The sequence below is a fragment of the Patella vulgata genome, chromosome 5 (genome assembly GCF_932274485.2).
Source record: "Patella vulgata chromosome 5, xgPatVulg1.2, whole genome shotgun sequence".
NCBI classification, from domain to species: domain Eukaryota; kingdom Metazoa; phylum Mollusca; class Gastropoda; family Patellidae; genus Patella; species Patella vulgata.
The window spans coordinates 21,497,930-21,521,706 of NC_065883.2; the positions used below are offsets into that span (position 1 = coordinate 21,497,930).

The window sequence follows — 23,777 nt, forward strand, 5'->3', positions numbered from 1 at the left end:
TAAAGGGTGTGTATAAACATTTTGATTTGGGTAGTGTTAGAACTAGTGAGTATTGTGAGATGTTAGCAGACGAAATGCCCTGAAGACGTGAAAACAAAGATGGCGGCTGAAATACCTTCTTCTATACTATAATATATAGCCAAGCAGTAGTAAGAAGTTTTATTTTAATCCCTTCAAGTGCCTGTTTAATTTGACTAACGTTTTCAACATATTCCGTCTTCATTATCTATTGTTTAAAACTATTATAGCGAGAACTGTCAAGCTGCCCTCACGAAAAGCAAACAAAAATGCAATGAAATTTACGTAGATCAAATAAGGTGTCATTTTAGATAGATAACCAATTTCGCCGCAGGTCTTCCGACAAATTTTCTTGCAAGATCGGGATTTTAGATCATAAAACGTTACCGACTTTCTGACTGCGGTAGATATATCGATTCAAAGAAGGTAGGTGATGAACTAATTTAAAAATTCGTTCTCAGAAAATTTGTCCATGGGGGTGGGGCGGGGGTATGTTACCATTAAACATAATTGTAAACACGTTCGATAACTTTAAACAAACATTTTTATTTTATTTTCTTAGGTACAGAATGAGAAAGTTGAAGTGGAAGAGGTTAGCCATTGTATTAGCTGCTGTGTCGACAGTCGTGTATATTGTGGAATTCAGAAACTCGAACAGTGTTCAGCGTGCCTCTGATTTCGATGCTGTTAATCGTGCCGCTGATTTCTATGGTGTTAAACGTGCCTCTGATTTCTATGGTGTTCCCGAAATGACATTAACTGTGCGACTAACAAGTACCCCTGGCCCTAACAGACCGCCTTTAAGCCCCAGTATCCTTAATTATTTCTACTGTGCCTTACTGAGAAGCGCGGCATTATATTGGTCCAGTCAGTTGGGAAATGTTGGTATCATTCTTGATGAAGACAATCCCAAGGATCACGAATTCGCTGACGGACTCGTAAAACATCAAACAAAAATGGGTATTAATTTTAGCATTTATTACGAGCCTTTGCCACCAAACCTAAAAGTTTTAACGGCATCGCGTGGAGATACGAAGGGTTATAACCGTCAACTGTATTCTAGTTTTCTTATGGATAAATTAATTAAAACCCCAGTTGTTGCTTGGATTGATACAGATGCTAAATTTATCACTCCAGTCACCCGAGATAACGTTATGAATGACAATAAATTACGTGTAAAAGGTAAAGATACTTTTGTGAATGATTGGGTTAGACGATGGGACAAAACAACCACGAGGATGGTCGGGAAACCCATGCCATCAGATTTCATGACGTATTTTCCAGTGTATATTTGGAGAGACACGATAACTAATTGCAGAAACCATATCATAAAATACATGAATGTGTCTACAATAGAAGAAGCGTATATGAAAGCGGTGTCCCAGGACTACAGTAGTCCAGTCAATATTATTATGACGTATGCGTATTATTTTGAAAAAGACCGATATGATTGGCACATCGATATTAGACCTTTAGATCTTCAGATATATAATAAAGTGCATTTGACCACCGGACACGAATTACAACCTACTGATATAACGCGTGATTTGCACGTGACATTGCATGACAAATATTATTTAGACGCAACAAACAAAATAAACCGTCATGCTTATTGTGCCGCCATCCACGAAACTAAGATTAACATGGCCGCTGCATTTAGACGAATGTGCGAACCATTTAAAGGGATTGTGATGTGGTCACTTTTTGAATTCACAACACACCAACCTTTAATAGAACATTTAACCACGTGGTGCAAAAACAAAAATATTGAATGCGTCTCCCTAATTAATGCACATTTTAAAAACATCGCAAAGCTAGCCAATAACGGTGTGTACGACCTTGACCTGAACAAGGTCAAATCAGTAGAAATTGCAGCTAAAGAAATGAACATACAGTGTAAAGCATTTCATTAAATAGAAGTCATAATATTTGTCTCTTGTTACAGCCATCGCGTCAGGTTTTGTGCAATCAATATAAAATATAACATGCCAAATTCCCATGTATATCATTTATAAGTCGTCCCCTGAGCTATTAACACTAATTTGTTCTTAGTAGAATGACAAATTACCTGTCATCATATTTATATTTGCGTACCTTAGACAAGTCAGTAACTTGGCAAATGACAAACACAACACAATTTATATGGAAAACAATCACAGCTTTATACACATATAGCACGATGTTCCGACAAGTATTCTCTTATCGTTATCAAGTACAAATTGGATTGGGATACAGCGCCACCTGATGTTATTTAATAAGCCGCCACCAGGTTAAAGTTTGTGACTCATTGTACAGTTATTTTAATTGAAGTCTATTAGGCCCGCCCCCGTGCTGGCCTGTGGAGGAGTTTCTGCAGGGCAGATCATATAAGCAGATTGCTTACACTAATCTCATTGTGTTTGGTTAAAACCAACTACCGATACCTATATTAGAAGATGATAAAAATAATCTCTACGGGCAATAGTGTAATAGCATGTGTATGCCAAAAATACATTTCATTCCATGGAGTTCTTGATAGACTTCAATCGCTCAATCCTTGTCACAGGAATTTCAAAATATGATCTTCTGACTGAAATTATATTTTTTATTTCTTTTTACAATTAATAAAGCTGAATATTGTGGAAATTTTCGAATAACTTGTTTTTTTATTATTACACGCATATGTACCATAATTGTTCGTATTTCATTATGCTTCAAATCGACTTTAGCATGTTTCACACAGCCCAATATTAGCCGGCAGCAGTGGGAGGACCTTATGATACAGCGCGCACGTGCTAACCATTCAGTCACCCAACCCCCTGTCGGATACAGCAGACAGCTATTATTTATATATGATATATATTACTCCACGCAAATATTTTGCTGGGATGCAAATTGAAACTAGCCAACTCTACTTTGAATACATAGTCTACACCTACTGAACATTATCTGTCAGAAATTGCTAAAGAAAGAATTCTGCTAGATGGTTAAACATGATCTTATACCAGAGGTATCCAAGGACTGGTCAATATAGTCAAAACTGTCAATCAACCCTTTAACCTATGTACCCGTCCACCCTCTTTTCTACCCCTCAAACCACCACCAAGAGTAATATCGTATTGTCTTGTGAATGTAATGAAAAGCAAACATTGAAAATATCTAATCTGACCGTACAAAGCAAAATGTCCATATTGGTGACATCAACCGAAATTATGGAAGTTACTTTAGTGTTGGGGAAAATACGTCTCAATAGGCGTGTACGGTTTACTTTGGTTTCAAAAACTATCCACTGGCGTTTTCTTTCCAGAGGATAGAAATTATACATTTTTCATTGCATCCCGAAACGAACTATCTTGTATCTCGTAGTCCAATTGATAAGCTACAAAATCATGTATGATTTGTAAATAAATGACCAACAAAAATAAAAAATAGACCAATTTATATGCGCTCCCATATCGCCCCTCTCCCCGTTTTAATTTTTTTTTCTTAGAATTGCGAAACTTTGAGGAAAGGGTAATTTTTCACGCCTGCTATCCATCCACCATCCAAGCCAGATGCTACACATCATGATCTACCTTACTGCAATGGACGCATTCAAGGCGTCAACGATATTATTACATACCCTTGTGGAAATTAATGGGAAAGGAAGTAAACCTAAGTGTTACTTGTTATTGTCTTAGCCGATGAACTATGATAAAAAGCTTCTAATTTTTGTTTTAATAAAGTTCTCATACTATCGACATCTGACTGTAGTTATTAAAACACATTCTAGGTGGAAGTTAAAAATCAATATTAAACAAACCATGTATTGGAAAGGGTTAAAAATATTATGTTTCGTAACTATGTTGATATATACACTATATAGGTTATCAATATCTATAACTCTGTGTTGTATTGATTTAAACACTAGATCTACATCTATCTATCTATCTATCTATCTATATATATATATATTTGTGACTGTCGTTTGTCTGTCTGTCTGTCTGTCTGTTTGTCTGTCTGTTCGGGGTTGGCGGCTACACTAGGTCTGCCTCGAGTCTGAAATTTGGGGTATTGGGGTAGCTCGGACCGGGGAGTAACATAGGCTAGGTGGCGTTAGTCTACCACTTCCGGTTTCGGAGTTATGACCCCCGAGAGAAGCCGGGTATCCTGCTAGTAGTTAAATAATATGATCCACATATTTCTATATTAAACTAGTAGATTATGATAACAATATTGGATTCAATGTAATTAAAGATACATTATGGGAGATTTTTTTATAACAGTTCAAAAATTCTAGGCAAACTGACGATATAAGAAAATAAAATGTCATGCATATTCTAGCTCAAACTGTTCCTGTATAGCCTACACTAGGGGTTTCTTTTCTAATCAGATCATCACTACTATATAATCTATGCTTGATGAAGGATGTATATTTATGCAAAAGTTGAATTGCCATTAGGACATTATACTACACGATAAAAAAAAATGTTTTAACGTCCCGGTGCGCCATTTGCATTTTTGCATAAATACAAAATCTCTCTCTCTCTCTCTCTCTCTCTCTCTCTCTCAGTAGATAGCAGTGAATGTATCCAATATGACAAGTAAATATATATATAGCTATGGTGATATACAAACATTATAACTGCATGTTAGTATCTTATGAGATTGATGGGTTTATTAATGTCATGTAAACTAAAGCTTTATGGCCGTAAGGAATGGTAAAATTAGACAATTAGAAATACACTGACCCACATACCACACCCACCGCATGTAAAGAAAGTATAGAGTAGACGGCATGTTTTGATAGCGTGACCTTTATTTATAGTCATATCAGATAGCTGGTCTCATCGCATATTTACGAATCGTACCCCAGGCAACCTAATTGCAATCAATGACCGACAGTGATTAGTCATATTTATACCATTAATATGTTACATAGCCTTCCACACCCGGATCCCTTTTATGAGAAAATTTTTGTTTTAATAAAGTTCTCATACTATCAGCACCTGACCGTAGTTATTAAAACACATTCTAGATGCAAGTTAAAAATCAATATTAAACAAACCATGTATTGGAAAGGGTTATAAATATTATATTTCGTAACTATGTAACTATGTTGATATATACACTATATAGGTTATCAATATCTATAACTCTGTGTTGTATTGATTTAAACACTAGATCTACATAGTTAAATAATATGATGCACATATTTCTATATTAAACTATGATAACAATATTGGATTCAATGTAATTAACATCATCAAGAGTATGGACATACTAGTACAGCAGATATATATTGTTTTGTGTGAATTTTTGATCAATTTGCTCATTTTAGTATCAAGATAAAAATTAAAGAAAATATTTCCAAAATACAGATTTTATGGTTTGAAACAGTGATGGCCAACCTCTGACGTAGGTTCGCATATCCAACCTCGTGGGTTTTCTCCCGGTCCTCCGATTTCCTCCCACTGCTAAAGACCTATACGCGCAAGCGAATTATTGAAATAAAATTGAATCGTGTGTTAGTCCCGAAATCTCCTGGTTTGTATCGAGTTGACGTTAAACCCTCCCTATCTATCTCTCTCTCTCCCTCTCTCTCTCTCTCTCTCTGACGCATTTACCAAACCTGGCGCATGAAACTACTTGTTATTTTTAGCGATTTTATTCATCGTCATGCACACCCTATATAGCAAATGGTATCTTCTATCTTCTTTTCCATTAATCTGTTTAAAATGTGGTAAATTAATCAAACTAGGAAATATGGACTTTTGTTCATTGAATTAGCTTTGAAATGAAATGAAACAAAATGAAATGAAATGGGGTTTAACGTCCTACTGTTCTGCTCCTAAACTGGGCTAATGAAGACGGGCCTACGCCATACAGTGTGCTATGAGGGAAATTTTGCCCGGGCAGCGGCACTATCGCCTACTCTTATATCAATTTCCAACTGCCAAGGGATCTTTTACGTTCATTCCAATGTATACACGGGACCTCGGTTTTTCGTCTCATCCGAAGGACTTCATTGAAGTAGACTGAGGGTACAAAAGTGATATGCCACACCTGATGTCGAGTGTGAACAAAATGAATCTGTTGGTAGAGTTCAACCCTTCAGTATACAGCTGATAAGGGTGATTTCAGTTATAAGCTTATGTTAGGGTTTGATGATACACTATAGAAGAGGTAGGGAATCAGATACCCCTTTCATTCAGCGACATTATTACCCTAGGTAATAGCATACGCGAAGCCCGACATTGAGTCAACATACCCTCAGGCCATGGACCTGTAACTCACTTTGAAAAGGTGTGTGTACCAATAGCAAGACATTTAATTTTTTTGTCAATTCACTATGCTTGACTGCACAGGCTGCCTTTCATTATAAAAAGATATGCATAGGACAACATTCACAATAATCTTTGTGATGAACAGTACAGAGGAATAGTTCATTTTGTCTAATAGGTAGAACAAGAAAATAAAAACGTGTTTTTTTTAAACATTAATGTTAAAAATGATCTTTTTCTCTTGCAGATTTTAAATCGGTTAAGGAAAGGCGATTATTAAAATCACGCTATGATTTGCTGGATTGCATGACCGGAAAATGATTTTTGCATTCACCCCGAATAGTCCATTTATATGCAAATGTGACCGACTTTGACCTTGGGTGAGATAAGCAGATAGTACACCCTTAATTTTAGGAAAGACGAAAGAAAAGGTAGATTTAGGTATGTTGATACATTTTGATTGATTACTATAATTTATTATCAATTAGTTTGCTTTGAACTGTCCAATTAATTCAGTCACCGTTAATTAAACTGATGTTAAAGTTTCTAAGAAAGTATAGTTTAACAAATGCAACATTTTCTCTATGGGAGACCTAGATAGGGGAATGCTGCCTATCCACAAAATATTATATTTGTCCGCTGTGTTTGTTTCCGATTCTAAATCATCAGTCTCACCAATAAAATTTATAAACCTGTATGGGCGGCTGAATTAGGGCGTGTCAATGTTTCGCCTGGGTGATATATTATACAATTAATTTTGAATATTTCAAAGAAAAGAATGCATTTTAGGGTGGGAAGAACTACCGACATTATAGGGGTATACATTTAAAAATAATGTTTCTTAGAATGCATTAATCCTTGTCTGAGCAAGACGAACAATTTGCATATTTTGTAAAAACACTCATGGTAATCTGGACACCAGCGTATAGCTTCAGTCAACCAGTCCCACAGTTACATATTGTTTAGTAGACTATAGGTTAAGAATACTATTTAAATCTAGGGAAGGGTATATCAAATTTAAAATGGACACACGAGGGTAATTGAGAGTTTGATAAAGATTTATCCTCTTTAATAACTCACCAGGATAGTAAATCTTCACATCGTCAAAATATTTGTGTTGAGGTGTGCAGTTGTTTTCAATTTTTCATTATCATGTGTTTTGTGTTATTTCCACTTGCGGATGTTCTTATTAATCAAACACGTTCAACTCTAGTGTTATTGAAATGATTCTTAAATGATCACGTCTCGACTAGTTGAAGAGATGCGATAATGAAATGACATACATATTCATTACCATGTGTTTGGTGTTATTTCCACTTGCTGATATTCTTATGAATCAAACACGTTCAATTTTAGTCTTATTGAAATGATTCTTTAATGATCACGTCTCGACTAGTTGAAGAGATACGATAATGAAATGACATACATATTCTAGGTTAAGGTGTTTGTGTAAATATATGCAGGACATGGCTAGGCTTAGTATATATGTATTTACATAGTTTTTCTTATCAGATAACTAAACCTCCACTGTTATATGTTTGATGACGGATTAAGGGTTGTGTGTATACATATATCAAAGGTAAAACACATTTGCATACACTAAAAACTGTCTTTAGTATATTATACCACACGACACAAAACAAGGATTAAAATAAACGAGACAGTAATCAATAACTGCATGTTGCGTCACAGTTTGTAATACTTTAAGCCTTTTATTATTTCCCGGAAGAGTGAAAATTAACACAAATCATGAATCAATCATTTATTTAGTAATCAAGTAATATTGCAAATAATTGGTATATATATATATTTCTCCAATAACCGAGTCCTACTTTTTGGCATAGCTGCTCATAGCTAATTGTATATTTTAAGATACATTATGGGAGATAAGATAAAGAGATGGCAGTTCTCGCTATAATAGTTAAAAACTAGATAGTGTAAAGGTAATTTGCTGAAAATTTCAGTCAAATTGATCCACTATGAGCCGAAAACGAAGCGGGTGAAATTTTCGCATAGTCTCGGTCATCATTACTAAAATCATTAATATAAACAGCATAGTCTCGATTATCCACTGTTTTGAATTAATTATCAATGGCCGTTAAGCGGCATATAGGAATCTAATCCAGCCAACATCGAAGGCTAGCCTTGACATCGAGAGTTTATTATGGTCTAGATAAGTTAATTAATGTCTAATTGATAATTTAGATAACATTTCAGGCCTAAAGAAATACTTGTAATAAGCAGATTTTGCTCTTGCATAATGCATGTTTTGAATGTCTGTAATTGAAATAAACCAACACTATAATGTTGGGTTTACAAAATCTCAACTAAAAAAACAAACAAACATGTGAACAAAATCTGACAAAAATAGAAATATCAAAATGGACCCAGCTTTGTAAGTGAATGCACTTGTCTCTCATTCCTTTGCTGATTTATGATCAATAAAATGTTTAAATTATTATTCAATAATAGCTTCAATAATCTAATTATCAGCAAAAAATTGAATAACCATATTCATATTGTGCACTCAGCATTAAATTTATCATTAACTGTAGTCATATTTAAACGGTGTGTTCCCACTTAGCCGGCAGACTGTTAATCCTTTGATTGATCTTAAAACTATAGTCTGTTTCAAAGTAGTCACTCAAGAACTGTTCACTAGTGTTCAGCGTTAATGAGCTCTTAATCCCTCTTAATAAAATTTATTAACCAACTAATTAATGACATTTTGAACACAGTTCATGCCGGCGTTATGATTTCAAACATGAATTCAATTCACTATATTAATATAAATAGATGGTCGATCTGTGTCGAAATTATATTTATTTTAAAATGGCAAACGTTCAGGTTAATATTCGCTTATCTCCAATAATCGAGGTGGCCGATATTTAATACACAATGGTTACAAGTTCAGTATAAAGTCAAGCCGACCAAATGCCGTCCATTGGAAATGTTCAACAAAAACTTGTCCAGCTACTGTAAACACCAAGAATGATGTTCTTTAATGTTATTTAATAAAAGTTAAATTTGTTAAAATCAATACAGTTTTAGTCTTAAAAAAGATATGGACTATAGTTTATAACACCATTGTTCTAGGATTAACTCTGGATTCGCGGCAAAATTTGACATCAAAGCCTGCCGGCTAAGTTGGAACACCCCTATTTAAACCACCATTAGTTTTAACATCAATCATTAATGCAACACAATTTTTATGGGGGAAACAATCACTGGTTTTGTTCTTATCGTTATCAAGCACAATGACGTTTACAGAGATTAAATAACAATAATAATGATAAGTAAAAGATTAAACAAAAACCATACACAATAATAGGCTTACTAATTAAACAGTCCAGACAAGAAAAATATTAACTAATTCAAACCAAAAGGTATCATTATTATGAACAATTATCATTATGCCAACCAACATTGTCATTATTTCGCCCATCATTAACATTATTTCAACATTACCATTATTTCAATCAACATTATTGCAAGGGTCATTATCACGTTTCCATGTACGATCATCAATATTTCCCCCGCCTTTACCATCACCAAACTATTCAGACGAATCATCATCATTAATCATGCATTATTATTCAGATTACAGCCATAAGAAATATCCGAAAGCTCCCCGAATAGTATGTAAATATACAGAATTAACATTCAGAATTCTAGGTCACTATAACTGCTTACACCATGCATTTTAGGATAGGATAAGTGAGTTATAAGCCTTCACCAGCCACTCGAATGAAAAAATTGGAGATATGTGTAGATGTAATTGGAGATTGATCTTTTTCGAAAGGGACCAGGAATCCTACCCAACTGAATTTCTTTATTTTGCCAAATTTAAAATTTCTAGGACCAGGATCAGTTTAAAAGCTTTCAGTTTTTTCAGACCAAATTTCGATTCACAAGCCAGATAATAATAAGCCAAGTAGTATGATCTCAACTTCAAGCGGTGAAAAACCTGAATTCTCTATATTATCACTATTAAAGTGAAACACAGAACTATGAACGTCTACTCAACTAATAGTGTGCGGTGTTCTCGATCCAAAATTATAATATTTTTATTGTTAACCACGCCTTGATCACCACTGGTCACGGCTTGCACCTGCGAATGCCTGCAAATACCCGGGCAGAGGTACTGAAAACAGAACTTGTCCACCTACAATAATTGCTTGGACCACAATTACCCCAAGGAGTGAAAAGGCGTCGAAACCCTTGATACCCCACCCCCACCACCACCCACCACCGCCCTTCCCCTCTTACGCAATATGAACCTGTTTTTAATAGACTATCCTCATCATTGAAAGCCATGTAATAGCGGGATCATAGTTTTACGGGGAATAAACTGTTCTATTTCCTGGCATTCCGCCGGGGGATGTATTCTGAATACTCTAAAAATTACTGGAATGCCGAATTATAAATAAACTTGGAAATTACATATCAACGCTCACACTTCAAATATTTCAGGTAGCAAATAAAAGAAAATGGATAAAACGGGAATATATGTAGTCTCACACAAACCTCTAGATGAATCTGGATCAGGTGTGGATAATCCGACATTCGACGCCATAGATGATAAACACCAAGAGGTTCATTTCAATAAAGAGACCCCCCATTACCATTCTGATAAACCCTATCGAGGCATGGGCAAGGACGAACTACTTACACACTCTTCAAAAGGAATCTGGAAAACGTTAAGGTAGATAGTATTATCAATGTATTGGATATGGGCTTGCTAAAGGGTTCTGGTCGATTGGGGTTCGTCCTGGTTTTTACTGGTCAGGGTGTGTTTAGTCGAACAGATGGGACGGAAAACCAAGGCCCCATTTACAAATTTGGTAGTACGCGCAAATTAAAATCGACTGTTGGAATTACAAGAATAATTGACGGAAACGGTGCTGTCCGTACGGGGAGTGGCTAAGCGAGTAAGACACTGGCTCGCTAGCCTGGAGGTCGTGGGTTCGATCCCGGTTTTGGCCGAAAAAGTTCATCGGATTTTCCGACATTGTTTCTCCTTGTCAGTGATTACAATGACAGCTGTCAAGTCGTTAGGATGGGTCAAAAACGGAAGTCCCTTTGCAGTTGGAATTCGATATAAGAGTAGGCCGTAGCGCCGCTGTCCGGGCAAAATTACCCCCCTAGCACATTGTATGGCGTATGCCCGCCTTCATTAGCCCAATTGGAGCAGAACAGTAGGATGGGTATTGGACAAGTTTACATTAGAAATAGATTTGTACCATAATTAGTCTCAATACGATTTAAGTAGCGTGTTGATGAAACGTTAACCATCGCTCCATTCTAATCTATATTAAGATGTCAGACGTATATTAACCAGTAAATTATACGTTAAATTTGCGCTAAAAACTTAATGTTGGTTCTGTATTACATTGCAGTTTGGATTTAATATTATAATTACCTATACCTGTAATTGCTATTTTAATTTGGAATTCTTATTAATTATGATTCTATATTTCGTCTTCTCTTTACAGATATATTGGCATGATTATTGTCTTTCTGGTGTGGTTTGGTTTGATAATAACAGTTATCGCCCTTGTTTTGGTCTACCCTCGATGTCGCGAACCGGCAAATCAGGTATGGTGGCAAAAGAAGACCGCGTATCGAGTTTATGTTCGAAGCTTCAAGGACAGCGGTAGTGATGGAATTGGAGACTTAAATGGTATGACAATTTTCTTTCTTTGCAGCCAATCTGAATGAATTATTCGCAGTGGTAGAGTCAGTTAATCAATTTTGGGAGTAACCGGCCTTCATGTAACCTACACGTCATCCGTTGTTATTCGCGGTGTACACGTTATCCATTCAGTCAAGCATTAACTGGATTCATTTTTACAAGAACTCAAGAACTCATAAACTTATCTTATTTCTACGACAATATTGTTATGATATTGATGATATCTTTGGAGATTTAATGTAAATACATGTAATGTGATTCTTTTATCAAAAATAGCGATATTAAAAAAACCAGGTTTTTCTTCTTAAGAATACGATTATTTAATAATAATATTGTAGTCGCTTATATTTTTTTGAAAGTTATGGATATTTCAAACTTTCTAACTCACCTAATTCTCAAATCCTGCAAAAGAGTCAGAACGAAACAACAACTAATTCGGTATCTTTTCAGGCTTTTATTATTTTATCTTAACACATTTGTAGGTATATTCAACAGTCTGAACTATTTGAAGAGCCTGGGAGTTGGTATTTTATCTCTCAGTCCTATCTATCAACAAGCTAACAAGAATTCTGATTATCATATTATCAACCACAAAGAAATAAATCCTGAATATGGAACTATGGATGACTTTAAAGCGTTGGTTAATGCTACACACGAACGAGGTAAGGTAAGGGTTCCCAGAGGATAGGTTCGGTCTATCCAGGGGATAATTTTGCTGATTCTGGACTATAAAACAATATTATAAAATTTCATCTTTGTGCTAGAAGTGTAAGCGTTTCGTAAAGTTACCAAGTTTAAAAGAGCCCAATCTCTAACGATAAATTAATTACAGTCCTTGCCGAGAACAATGTTACCTATGTCTTGAGCGCCCCTCATTATCTTCCATTCGGGATGTTGTGCCCTCTTGTTGTATGAAGACCATGTTCCTTAACTTACTGTACCAGTTCACATGGTGTTTTTTGCTCAGACGAATGATTGGTATCGGCATAGGATGGTACTAGCTTTACCGATTCTATAGGATCAGTTATCACTTCCATCTCAAATGGGCTATATAGGTATTTAGATAACTATTGCCTTTGATTTTTATGGAGAATAATATTTTTGTGTTTTTGGAGAATATGGATACAATTGGTGCACACTACTTTGAATCGCATTTCTTTTATAGTAGTTAAATGTTCGTGTTCAGGGAACTATGCATTTCTACAAACTCAATTCTATAATGTATGCTAAAAATGTATAATATTTAGTAGAACTTTATATTCAACTAGCAATTCTTTTCTTAATGTTAGGTATGTATTTGATAATGGATTTTATACCTGGATTTACGAGTATAGAACACCCGTGGTTTGATGCCAGTAAGGACTCGTCTAGAAACAACAGTAAGAGGAATTTCTATTTGTGGGCTGATGGAGCTGCACCAGGTTTACCTCCTTCAAACTGGGTAAATTTTATCTTTTTACGACCTTTGTACATGAAATATACATTCCCTGTCTTAGTGTTAGAAGCAATCCAGGGCAGTGTCAAGGGAAATTATGAACAAAATTGGGCACTTGATGATCGTGAAATATGTTAATGTAGATTTCTAACTACAATACCATGAATATAAGAATAGTCTCCTCATACCGTGTATATTTGCTTTTAAAGTTTATTTCTATCAAAAAATATCGGCAAAAGAATTAAATATCGGCAAACGAATTAAATATTGTCAGTTTGACAACAATCGCCCCTGTTCTGGTTTAAGAATATTTGCCTGCATAACTGAGGCTACAGTTGACTTGGTAATGAAACCACGCGGAATATGTTCGCGTGGATGGGATACTATCGGAAAAAAAATGAAATTATAAATATTTCTATGTCCTAATATTAGAACATTGAAAGTACAAAACGCTAGTTTTGTGTGCAGGTCTCTGACAATATCGCTTAATTGTTTAGGAGGGCAGGGTGGCGGTGACATTACCCTCTCATGAAACTTTAATCGAATTGAAACGTCAAATATATGAGCATTATTCAGAGATAAACATTGAATTTAATAGATAGAAAAGGATATATTCAAGCAAATAGTTGTGTATATATTAGCAGTGAGGTTAAAAACATTTGTTTTGTATTTAGAAATCTATATACGACGGTTCAGCATGGACGTTTGATAACACGACGAACAAGTACTATCTTCACCAGAGAGAAGTTGATCAACCAGATCTAAATCTGAGATCCAATGAAGTCAAAGAAGAGATGGAGGTTAGTATATATACTTGTTTAAGTTAATGGAACATCTTTTCATCTATGTTCTTGTTGTAATGGCATTTATTGTTCTCTGCTGGGCTATCTAATCGTTCGGGTGGGACGAAAACCGAGGTCCCGTGTACATATTGGCGTGCACATAAAAGATCCCTTGACAGTTGAAATTCGATATAAGAGTAGACCGTAGTGCCGCTATCCAGGCAAAATTTCCCTCATAGCACACTGTATTGTGTATATCCGTCTTCATTAGCCTAGTTTGGAGCAGAACAATAGGACGTTAAACCCCATTTCATTTTCATTTCATTTTTGTTCTCTGCTGGGGGCAGTAGGCTCCATTGTCTGTTTGAGGACTTTTTAAAATTTGTTAATATAACAGCACTGAATAACCAATCCAATTCAAACTAATCGACTAATAAGTTATTTAAATTCTATTTTGCAGCGAATATTAAAGTTTTGGCTGGATTTAGGAGTTGATGGGTTTTATGTTAGAGAGAGTGCTATGTTGATTGAAGACTATGATTTGAGAGATGAACATCCTTCAAATACATCTACTACCACAGATCCGGTAAGATGAGAAAAAATCAAAATCTCGGTCCTGTACATGAGGAATTTTAATTATTGTCTAGGTTTAATTTTCAATTTTGGGCTTCTGTTTGTATCTTCTTATCTCTAAGGATTTATTTCGTACTGTATGTGTATTCTTCGCCTAAAAATACAAGAATACGTTTTGTTTGGAAACGCTAATTTCGAATTCGAAGTTTATTTTAAATTTTAATTCTGTGATATTGTTATTGAATATAAATGATCTATGAGTCGAACTATAGGAATCTATGAGGGGTGAAAGAGTGACAGCTCTTATGTTTTTTTTAAATATGAAACCGCAACGAATGTATTATTTAACATAGGTTTTCTTTATCAACAGGATGCTTATGACTACTACGATCATAAATACACTTATGGCAGACCGGAGAATTTCGACTATTTATCAAGATGGCGTTATGTTTTGAATATGCATGGTAATGCAACCGGGAGAGAAATGTAAGCGTGTTTTTTAATTTCTAATATCTTATGCGTTTTCAAAATATGTTCATCAAAACGATGAACACTATTAAAATGTTAAATTTCTAAACAAGTCCTCGTTAACGGGAGCTCTAATTGTAAATGTTCCCACAAAGAAATAGTGCGGATTTGAATTCCCGGGAACCAAAGTCAGATTTGGCTTGCTGTTGACTTGTGGTAAACCGCCATTTTTAATCCAAAATATTCAAATCTACTGGAAACAAGAAGAATGGATTCCAAATCTGGAAACACGCATTAAAGTAGAATTTAATTTAATTTTATAATAGGCTACTATTTGCTGATGTTATGGGAGATTTGAACATGAATATGGCTTATTATGGGATGAATAATCGAGATGGTGTTAATTTCCCCCTCAACAGACCTTTCCAACAAGTCACTAAATCATCGGATGCTAAGTCTATCTATACACTACTGAGGAATTGGCTAGATTCCCTTCCGGCTGGCCGATGGAGTAATTGGTTGGTAAGTAAAAGATGATGAATATTACCACTTGTACATTGCCTTATAATGATTAGATATGTAAAGTAAGCACACGAGGATACCCTCCACACATATTGAAACGTATTTAATTCTTACACTCCCAATAATACCAAATAGGGAATATCGGTTGGGTTGCTGTTGATGTTTTCTGAAATATTATCCTATAAAAGTTGCTGGTAGTTACCGCAATCTGATTAAAACACAGATCCTATTTCGTTTCGATTTTTATAGTTCAAAATTTCGTTTTACCTGTCTTTACTACTCCTTGGATCTGGAAGAGTTGTATAACCTGTGTACTGGCTGGGGTAAGGGATTAGCCAATGAAACTGTTTGTTACAGCGAGTTCTTGGCGTGCGATATCCTACTAAAAACATCAACGCTGATGGGTTAATCAAATGTCTGACGTCATAGCGTTAAAAGCCGCTCGCGTGACCCCTGACCCGACCCCCACTACAACTTGCCATCGGAGGTATAAAGAAACGAAACGAAATATAGATCTGTAATTTAATCAGATTGTTATTATAGTTTCCGGTACTATGTGTAGAATTGGAAGTAATCCATTGTTTTGAAAAAAAAAATTATGTATACATTTAATATTTTCTAACACTTTTATTACGTCAATTCTATTATAGGGAGGTGATGAGAATGTTCCAAGATTTTCTAAAAGCAGAGCAGAATTAAATCGCCCATTATTGTTCCTTACAATGCTCTTACCAGGGACGCCAATGGTTTATTATGGTGACGAGATCGGCATGGTAGATTCAAGGAATCTGTCTAGCAACGCTTGGTCGCGGGATCAACCCATGCGGGCCCCCATGCAGTGGGATAACTCTAGCAATGCTGGATTTTGTAACCAGAGTTGCATACCTTGGTTGCCTGTTAATTCTGGATATGAGAACAATACCGTTCAGGTAAATTTTGTTTTTAGAACTTTTTAATGGTAAAATTTACACCTTATTTACACTCACCTCAAATGGCTTTTATTGAGAAGAGTCCTATGGCTTCAATCTGCATGCATAGGACTCTTCTCAGTAAATGTCATTTGAGGTATCTCATTTGAGTCAGCTTTTAGCTGTTAACTCTTAACAAATGTGTACCTCGCTCGGGATTTTGATCAGTCAACAATCGGAAATAACTTTACTAAAACTTTTAGTTATTACAACTTTACCATTTCCAACTATCAAAACCTGAATGTAAACTCTAGCTGATGAAGGGATGTCCCTTAGTGAGGCATCATTCCTGGCAACGTACAACCAAAACGACTCTTGTCGAAACCATTGAAGGCCACATTGCCTGCTTAATTTACCTCTCATTCTGAGGATTACAACCAACAAGTTTATTTCATTTGATTTTTTTTATCTTTTATTTATTTTTTAGGCACTAGCACTGGATGGTAAATCAATATTTAACCTGTTTAAAAATCTAACAACCTTACGAGAGAAAGCATCATTCCAATTTGGCTATCACCAACTTCTCCCTCAAGGCGATGGCATCATAGCCTTTGTTCGATATTTTGACGGCAAAACGGGGTAGGTTTTCAGTTTACTTTGTTGACGTTATAACCTTAAAATGTCCTCCTTCGAACACAAAAATGTATTTATTTATTGTGCAATTTCCTAAGTTCATTTTGTTTTTATTTTCAGGTATATAGTTGCTGTAAATGTTGCTAATAAAACAGCATCTTACGATTTCTCTGGAACTCATGAATCACTTCCAGAATTAGTGTCCGTTGTCTTGACAACAAACACCGCGGGGACGTATTCTGTTGGCGACGAGCTTTCTCCTTCCGGTATAACACTTTTGCCATATGAAGGTATTGTTGGTAGCTGGAAATACGTTGCTAAAGAATTGTAGATCTAAATTCCACTATAGAAATCTTTAATTTCAAATTGTCCTCACTTCGCCTGGAAGGTATTGGTCTGAACAAAATACCATGAAAGGTCTACAACGTTAAACACCATACGGAGATCTGGTTTTAGGCTGATCTGGACTAATTTATAATTAGCTCTTCAACATTACACCATTTTTTTACCTTGATTTATACGAAATCCCTGTCTATACTTTTGTACTTTTATATTTAGGTAATATAATATATATTTTTATGATAAAGGGGTCGGAGTAGCCACAGAAAAATGAGTGGAAAACTGTTTTTTTAAATTTCAAAATTTCCAGCTCCTTGATTAAGGTTTTGGGTTTTGGTTAGAATATGTTTTTGAATATTTCAAATGCCCAGTAATGCAATTATTATTATGTGTTCCACAAATATATAAAGGTATTTTGTCCTATAGAACATACATCTTGGAAATTAAATCAGATATTTTGTATGAGGTTGGTTATTTGATAAATATAATATTTTAAGATGTACAATGTCCAAACATTTTCTCAAATATTTCCCTGTATACGTTCGGATTATTGAAAATGGAGGTAGCCTCCCTTGGAAGTGTTAGACGGCACTAAGAGCTATAAAGATCATGTAAGGCCACACCAAATTGAATGTCTGTTATTCAGGAATACTACTATTGAAAATTTGGCCCCCAATTTATCCAGGAAAAGAAGTAATTTAAACACAGAAGGTACTTAGTTGCTCTTCTCAAAACGTTTCGGTTCCAAATATTCATGTTTTCAAACATTAACAAAATATTGCACACAAGATTTGGGTGGATTATTTCTTCTTTCGAAGAACTAAAGAATAAAATTAGGTGTGGCCTGAATGGTTTAAATCTTGTCCGGCGGTATCGATTTGTAAGAATATTTACTCAAATAATAGATTTATTATTCTTTTAAAATACGTAAAGCAATATTTGAGGTAGAAATATGCTTAAGATTGAAATATACCTACCTTGTCTATGGCTACTCCCATATATACTACTAATAAAAAGCCCAAAATGAAATGGAAATGAAATCTAAAGTTTTTATTAATAAAAACCAATGAAATATTTCGTTGTGTCTCTAATGTGATGTCTACTGTCTCCGTCAAAGGTTGCCATGCGCTAAAGCCACGTATTATTTGAACTTCAACAATAGTTACGTACCATCAGTCTAGTAGGAATTTGAATTTGCGCCTGTGGTCCCCTCTATGAATTTTGACTTCGTTCCAGTTTTGGACTGTGCATACTGAAGAGATGCTTTTTGTGCTCTACTGTCATAAAGATCTTCACACCTAGCCTGTTGAGACATTAGCTCGCTAAACTGGAGGTCCCTTGTTCGATCCGGGTTTTGGCCGAGAAAGATCATTTGGATTTTCCGGCGTGGTTCCTCAGTGGTGCATGATGGAGGGCTTGACAAGGGAAAAAAACTTATAGTCGTTCGGATGGTACAAAAACCGAGGTTCCGTATACACATTAGCGTGCACGCGTACGTAACTAACGTACGAAAATTAAATGGTAGCTGGCTTTTTTTCTGCAGGTAGGGTGAGTCTGTAGTTCAGATTGGCGTGCACGTAAACGAACCATTGACACATATATGCCTGTCTTCATTAGCCCAGTGGGTGCAGAATAGTAGGACGTTAACCCCGTATTTTCATTTCATTTATAGCCTGTTCATTTTTAAAATATTCCAATCAGCTGAATAGTCCCTATTTGACAATTGAGGCAAAAATATGGCGGAATACGAGAATCTCCATTTTGAATGATGACACGGGAACCCTGAAATGTACATGCATGCAAATTGTAATTGGATATGATTGCAGTGAACAGCTAGCGTAGCATTGTTTTAATCGGGCGCAGTAGTGAACCAGACTTTAACTAACAAAATTACAACGAAATAAAGATGTTGATGTTTATTTTTTATTATGGCATGCATAATAATTCATTCAAATCCAGCATAATATAATAGAAAAAGAACTACTAAATGGTTGTATAGATACATGTGAAGCATACATCCATTCCAAATGAATATAAATGATTTGTACAAAAAATACTAAAAACAATACCGCTAAAATGTACATTATATAAAATCGCGAGTTCTCGGTAATAACGACAGGTCACCACCACAAATGCCCACTTGAAGATTTTGGAAATAACAGTTTGTAGAGTTATCTATTCACTTTGAATATAACCCATCCAAAAGCCCACGTGTATATAAAGGTGAGATATCAAGTTTTATCAAAAGGATATGGATGATAATTACGCAAATAATTGATATGGAAATCATCCGAAATATCATAGACATCAAGCCATCTACAATGCAAAATCTTGTTATTTTAGCCATATCAAGAGTAATAACTCGATGAGTAATAAACAAAATATATTCAAATTCAAACATCTCCAAAAAGATAATGCACTATCTGCGAACTCATTCGTTTGCAGACAGGGGCGTATAAAATGTAAATGATATTGATGAAATTTTAAAGAGGTAATAGAACCCTGAACAAGACAATAAATGTAATTAATCTCATATATAATATAATATCAAAATAGTTATAGATTTAGCTAATTGAAAGTCCGGACACTGACCTATTTGAAAACCCGTACAAGGTAGCATGTATTGACTAATAGTTTTGTCACTAATAGTTAATTGTGTAGTGAAATCAAATTTTTAACAACTTTCGTATGACCCCTTATCTGATGTATCCTTTGAAAGAAGTCCTCGTAACAAATTTCACCGGGCTTATAGATAATTTCATTGTCTGGTATTCAAAACGTTGTATACTTTTCTGGCATAATGTTGGTCAAATAACCTTTGATCCTTTAGATACCGATGGACCTGCAGTCCGTGAGAAAGAGTGGTGTCAGTAGAACTATACTTCGGGAAATAGTGTCTTTACATACGTTAGGAGCAAATAATATGGGATGGAATTTTAAACCTCTATCAATAAAAAGACTATTTTAATTATTCAGAATAAAATTGTGCGCGAAATATTCCCGATCAACACCACAGGACTGCACAATTCTGAAAATAATACCTATATTCTCTATTAAGAAACATGTTTATAGTTTTTAATAGAAAATCTCATTATTTATTGAAAATAAATATTTCTTAATATAAAACATACAGAAGCAGAAATATAAAAGCATAACTTTGAAAAAAATTGTACATTGTTAAAACAATGTCAAATCTACGTCCACAATTTGAATAATGGTATATTTCTTAAATTAATCTGAATCTAAGATAAAGCGTTAATTACCATGAATTAATGAAAGTTAAATAGATGATGGAAGTTTATGAAAGGTTAAATTTATGAAACTTTAAGAGTTCTGTTTTTCCAAATTAGATTTGTAAAGTTTTGCTCACACCAGTGATTACAGAAGTTTAAAAAAACGAAAAAGACTATATTCTGAATAAAACTGTTTGCGAAATAATCCCAATCAACGATCTAGGCCTGCACTTTTCAACAAATTTGAAAATACATACCCATATACTCTATTAAGAAACTTGTTTATAGTGTTTAATACAAAATCTCATTTATTGAAAGGCAATATTTCTTTAAAATGTTCAATACTGACAATGACATTAAATTTACGGCGGGGCGATTTATTTTATATACAAGCAGAAATATAAAGCATAACTATATAAAAAAAGGAACATTATTAAAACAATGTCAAATTTACGAGTAGTCCACAATTTGAATAATGGCATTTTTCTTAAATAAAATTAAATCTAAGATAAAGGCGCTAATTACCATTAATTAATGAAAGTTAAATAGATTTAGAAAGTGAGAAGGTCAATTTTATAAGACTTTAAGCGTTCTGTTTTTTCCAAGTTAGATTTATAAAGCTTTGCTCACACCAGTGATCACAGAAGTTAAACTCATGATTATCTTCGTATAGAAAAGAGAGCAAACATTATTTTATAATTAGGATGGCTCAATCAACACCCATCACTCTCATAAAGATTTTAATTTAAAACAATTGCTTGCGATACAAAGTAACCCGAGCAGCGCTATTCTCCGCACAATGTGTTTTCGTACAAGGGGCCATAACTCCACAAAACAAAAAAATCCCAACACTTGATCGAATAAATAATTTTCGTCAAGAATTTTCACATATTATTGCCCTCACAAGAATTCGGAATCAAGGTTAATAACTATTTAATGCGAAGTCTAAAATCGACCAAAATCAGAGGGGTCAGTCAGTTTCACTTTAACTGCAATTTGTAAAAATGACATCAAAATTACGGGATCTGTCTTCGATGAAGTGGTCATGGCCCGGTCGCGGGAGATCAGGCATGACAATACACACAGCATTTCGGTGTAGGCGTATATACGTATATATACGATCAAAACATGAAACATTAAGATAAATTTAAGAGATCTGTGATGACAATGAGATATTATCATTCTTATTGACAACATATGTGAATGATAATATGAAGTAAGTCAGTAAATGAACCAAGATTTCAATTAGTTGTGCGTTAAATTATAAACCTGAGATGTATAAGGAAAATGATTCAAACAGGTTATTAGCATGATTTAGCATGATATCCACAACTTGGCCATCCCTTAGTACAGTATTGCATGAAACATGCAGTAAGTAAGAGCAAATGCTGCCAATTGTAGGTCTTTATGTTGGTTTGGAATGTTATATGTATAGGATATTAACCTATCCGAGGTTGATATGAAGCCAAAGTATTCTCTGTCATATCAATCCGAGGGTGAGAATGTTTATATCCGACATATACAAAGTCAAAGTTCTAATCGTCCTTAAATTAAATGGACTTTTCTATTTGAAGTCAACAATGATTGGATAATGTCCCGATAATTTCCGCAAAATAACGAAAATTACCGAACTTTATCACGTTAATGTACGTGCAGGTTTCTTTCAAAATATCTTCTCGCCATTTTGGAGTCTCTATAGGTTCTTTTGAATTGAAAGCAAAGTAGAAATGGATAGTAATACGTTATTAGACGAAGAATTAATCCCTTTTAGCCAACAGATTGAAGGCGAAATAGATGTGAATGCAAAATCCAGTGAGGATCTGCAACTTGCTAGTACAAAAACTGAAGAAAAATTTGATCATAAGAAGGCAATGTGTTCCGCTTTTTCTGACTGTGAACCTGAAAGGTTTTCAGTATGGTCAGAGAAGGATTTAACGGACCGTGTTAAGGGGACTGTCCCCACAAATATTTAACGAAGGGACTGTTGGGCTATAAATACTTTCAAGTCTTGGAGTGTGTGGAGAAATAATTCTGCATGTGGACGAAGAGAAAATTCTAAAAGATATTTTAGACATGGATAATCGAAGTGTTGAGGGTTTTAACAAGTCTATAGTTATTTTGTACATATTGAATTATCGAGGGTAAATAGACTTTTTCTTCTGATATTTTTGATAATACTGTGTGCATATCTTTCAGAACCTAAGTGATTGGCTACATAAAAGAGGGTCGAGTTCCAGCAATGCAACTGGTGCAAAAAATACGAAATTAAAAGTTCGATCTAAATATAGCGATAAGTACACCTGATGCAACTAACTGTATCATAAACATTTAAATTCTAAAGATAATAAAAAAAGGGATTTCTGTGTTCTTTGTAATATTTCATCAAAGTCATCAGAGGTTGATATGAACCGAATATATCAACCTATGATGATGTCATGACAGCTTGATATGAGTTATAACGTGTATGCACATCAACGAAAAAACTACAAGCAGTTGTATATAAACTATTATTTAGACTGTTATTCACACACCAAGCCTAAAATCAAATCGTTAATTGTTATACTACCGGATGGCCGAGATTTAAATGGATTGAAACACGTTCGTCATTTAATAATTCAATTTAAAAATGGATAAACTAGACTTAGTTGCGATCGTGAAGTACCGTTGCTACGATAATACACAATCTACGCTATAGATTCAAACACCAGAATGGCAAGCTCTTTATCTAAATCTTACAAAACGTTGCAAAGGATAGAGATTGGTACCAGCCCCTGTAATGCTTCCAATCCACACGTGAGACGATTTTCGAGCAGTGACGTGACCTTTGTGAACAGTGATGTAACGTTCGTGAACGAACGGTATTACCGCGAAAGCGTCAGTCGGTTTTTAAACGTATCTACTGGAGAGTTTGTGATCGACTGTGCAACAA

The 23,777-nt window shown here is 34.9% G+C and overlaps 1 protein-coding gene across 2 annotated transcripts; it reads left to right on the forward strand.

Annotated features, from left to right (window-relative positions):
* The first annotated feature begins 6,555 nt into the window (after window positions 1-6,555).
* On the forward strand, window positions 6,556-18,692 carry LOC126820923 (alpha-glucosidase). Of its 2 annotated transcripts, none has more exons than XM_050549105.2 (12): window positions 6,556-6,701; window positions 10,734-10,965; window positions 11,756-11,943; window positions 12,438-12,617; window positions 13,245-13,396; window positions 14,065-14,190; window positions 14,633-14,758; window positions 15,116-15,231; window positions 15,540-15,735; window positions 16,386-16,664; window positions 17,131-17,282; window positions 17,397-18,692. In XM_050549105.2, the coding sequence occupies exons 2-12, from the start codon at window positions 10,751-10,753 to the stop codon at window positions 17,605-17,607; spliced, it is 1,941 nt and encodes a 646-aa protein (XP_050405062.1). In that variant the 5' UTR covers window positions 6,556-6,701; window positions 10,734-10,750; the 3' UTR covers window positions 17,608-18,692. The 2 variants fall into 2 exon arrangements, with proteins under 2 accessions (XP_050405062.1, XP_055957314.1); XM_056101339.1 differs by lacking the exon at window positions 6,556-6,701 and adding an exon at window positions 7,271-7,296.
* Window positions 18,693-23,777: the final 5,085 nt, after the last annotated feature.

Bases quoted from the DNA above. Each gene is read 5' to 3' on its own strand.
- LOC126820923 (XM_050549105.2), top strand. From the start codon at position 10,751: ATGGATAAAACGGGAATATATGTAGTCTCACACAAACCTCTAGATGAA. The intron at 14,191-14,632 runs GTTAGTATATAT...TCTATTTTGCAG, and splicing joins AAGTCAAAGAAGAGATGGAG to CGAATATTAAAGTTTTGGCT. The intron at 17,283-17,396 runs GTAGGTTTTCAG...TTTTATTTTCAG, and splicing joins TATTTTGACGGCAAAACGGG to GTATATAGTTGCTGTAAATG.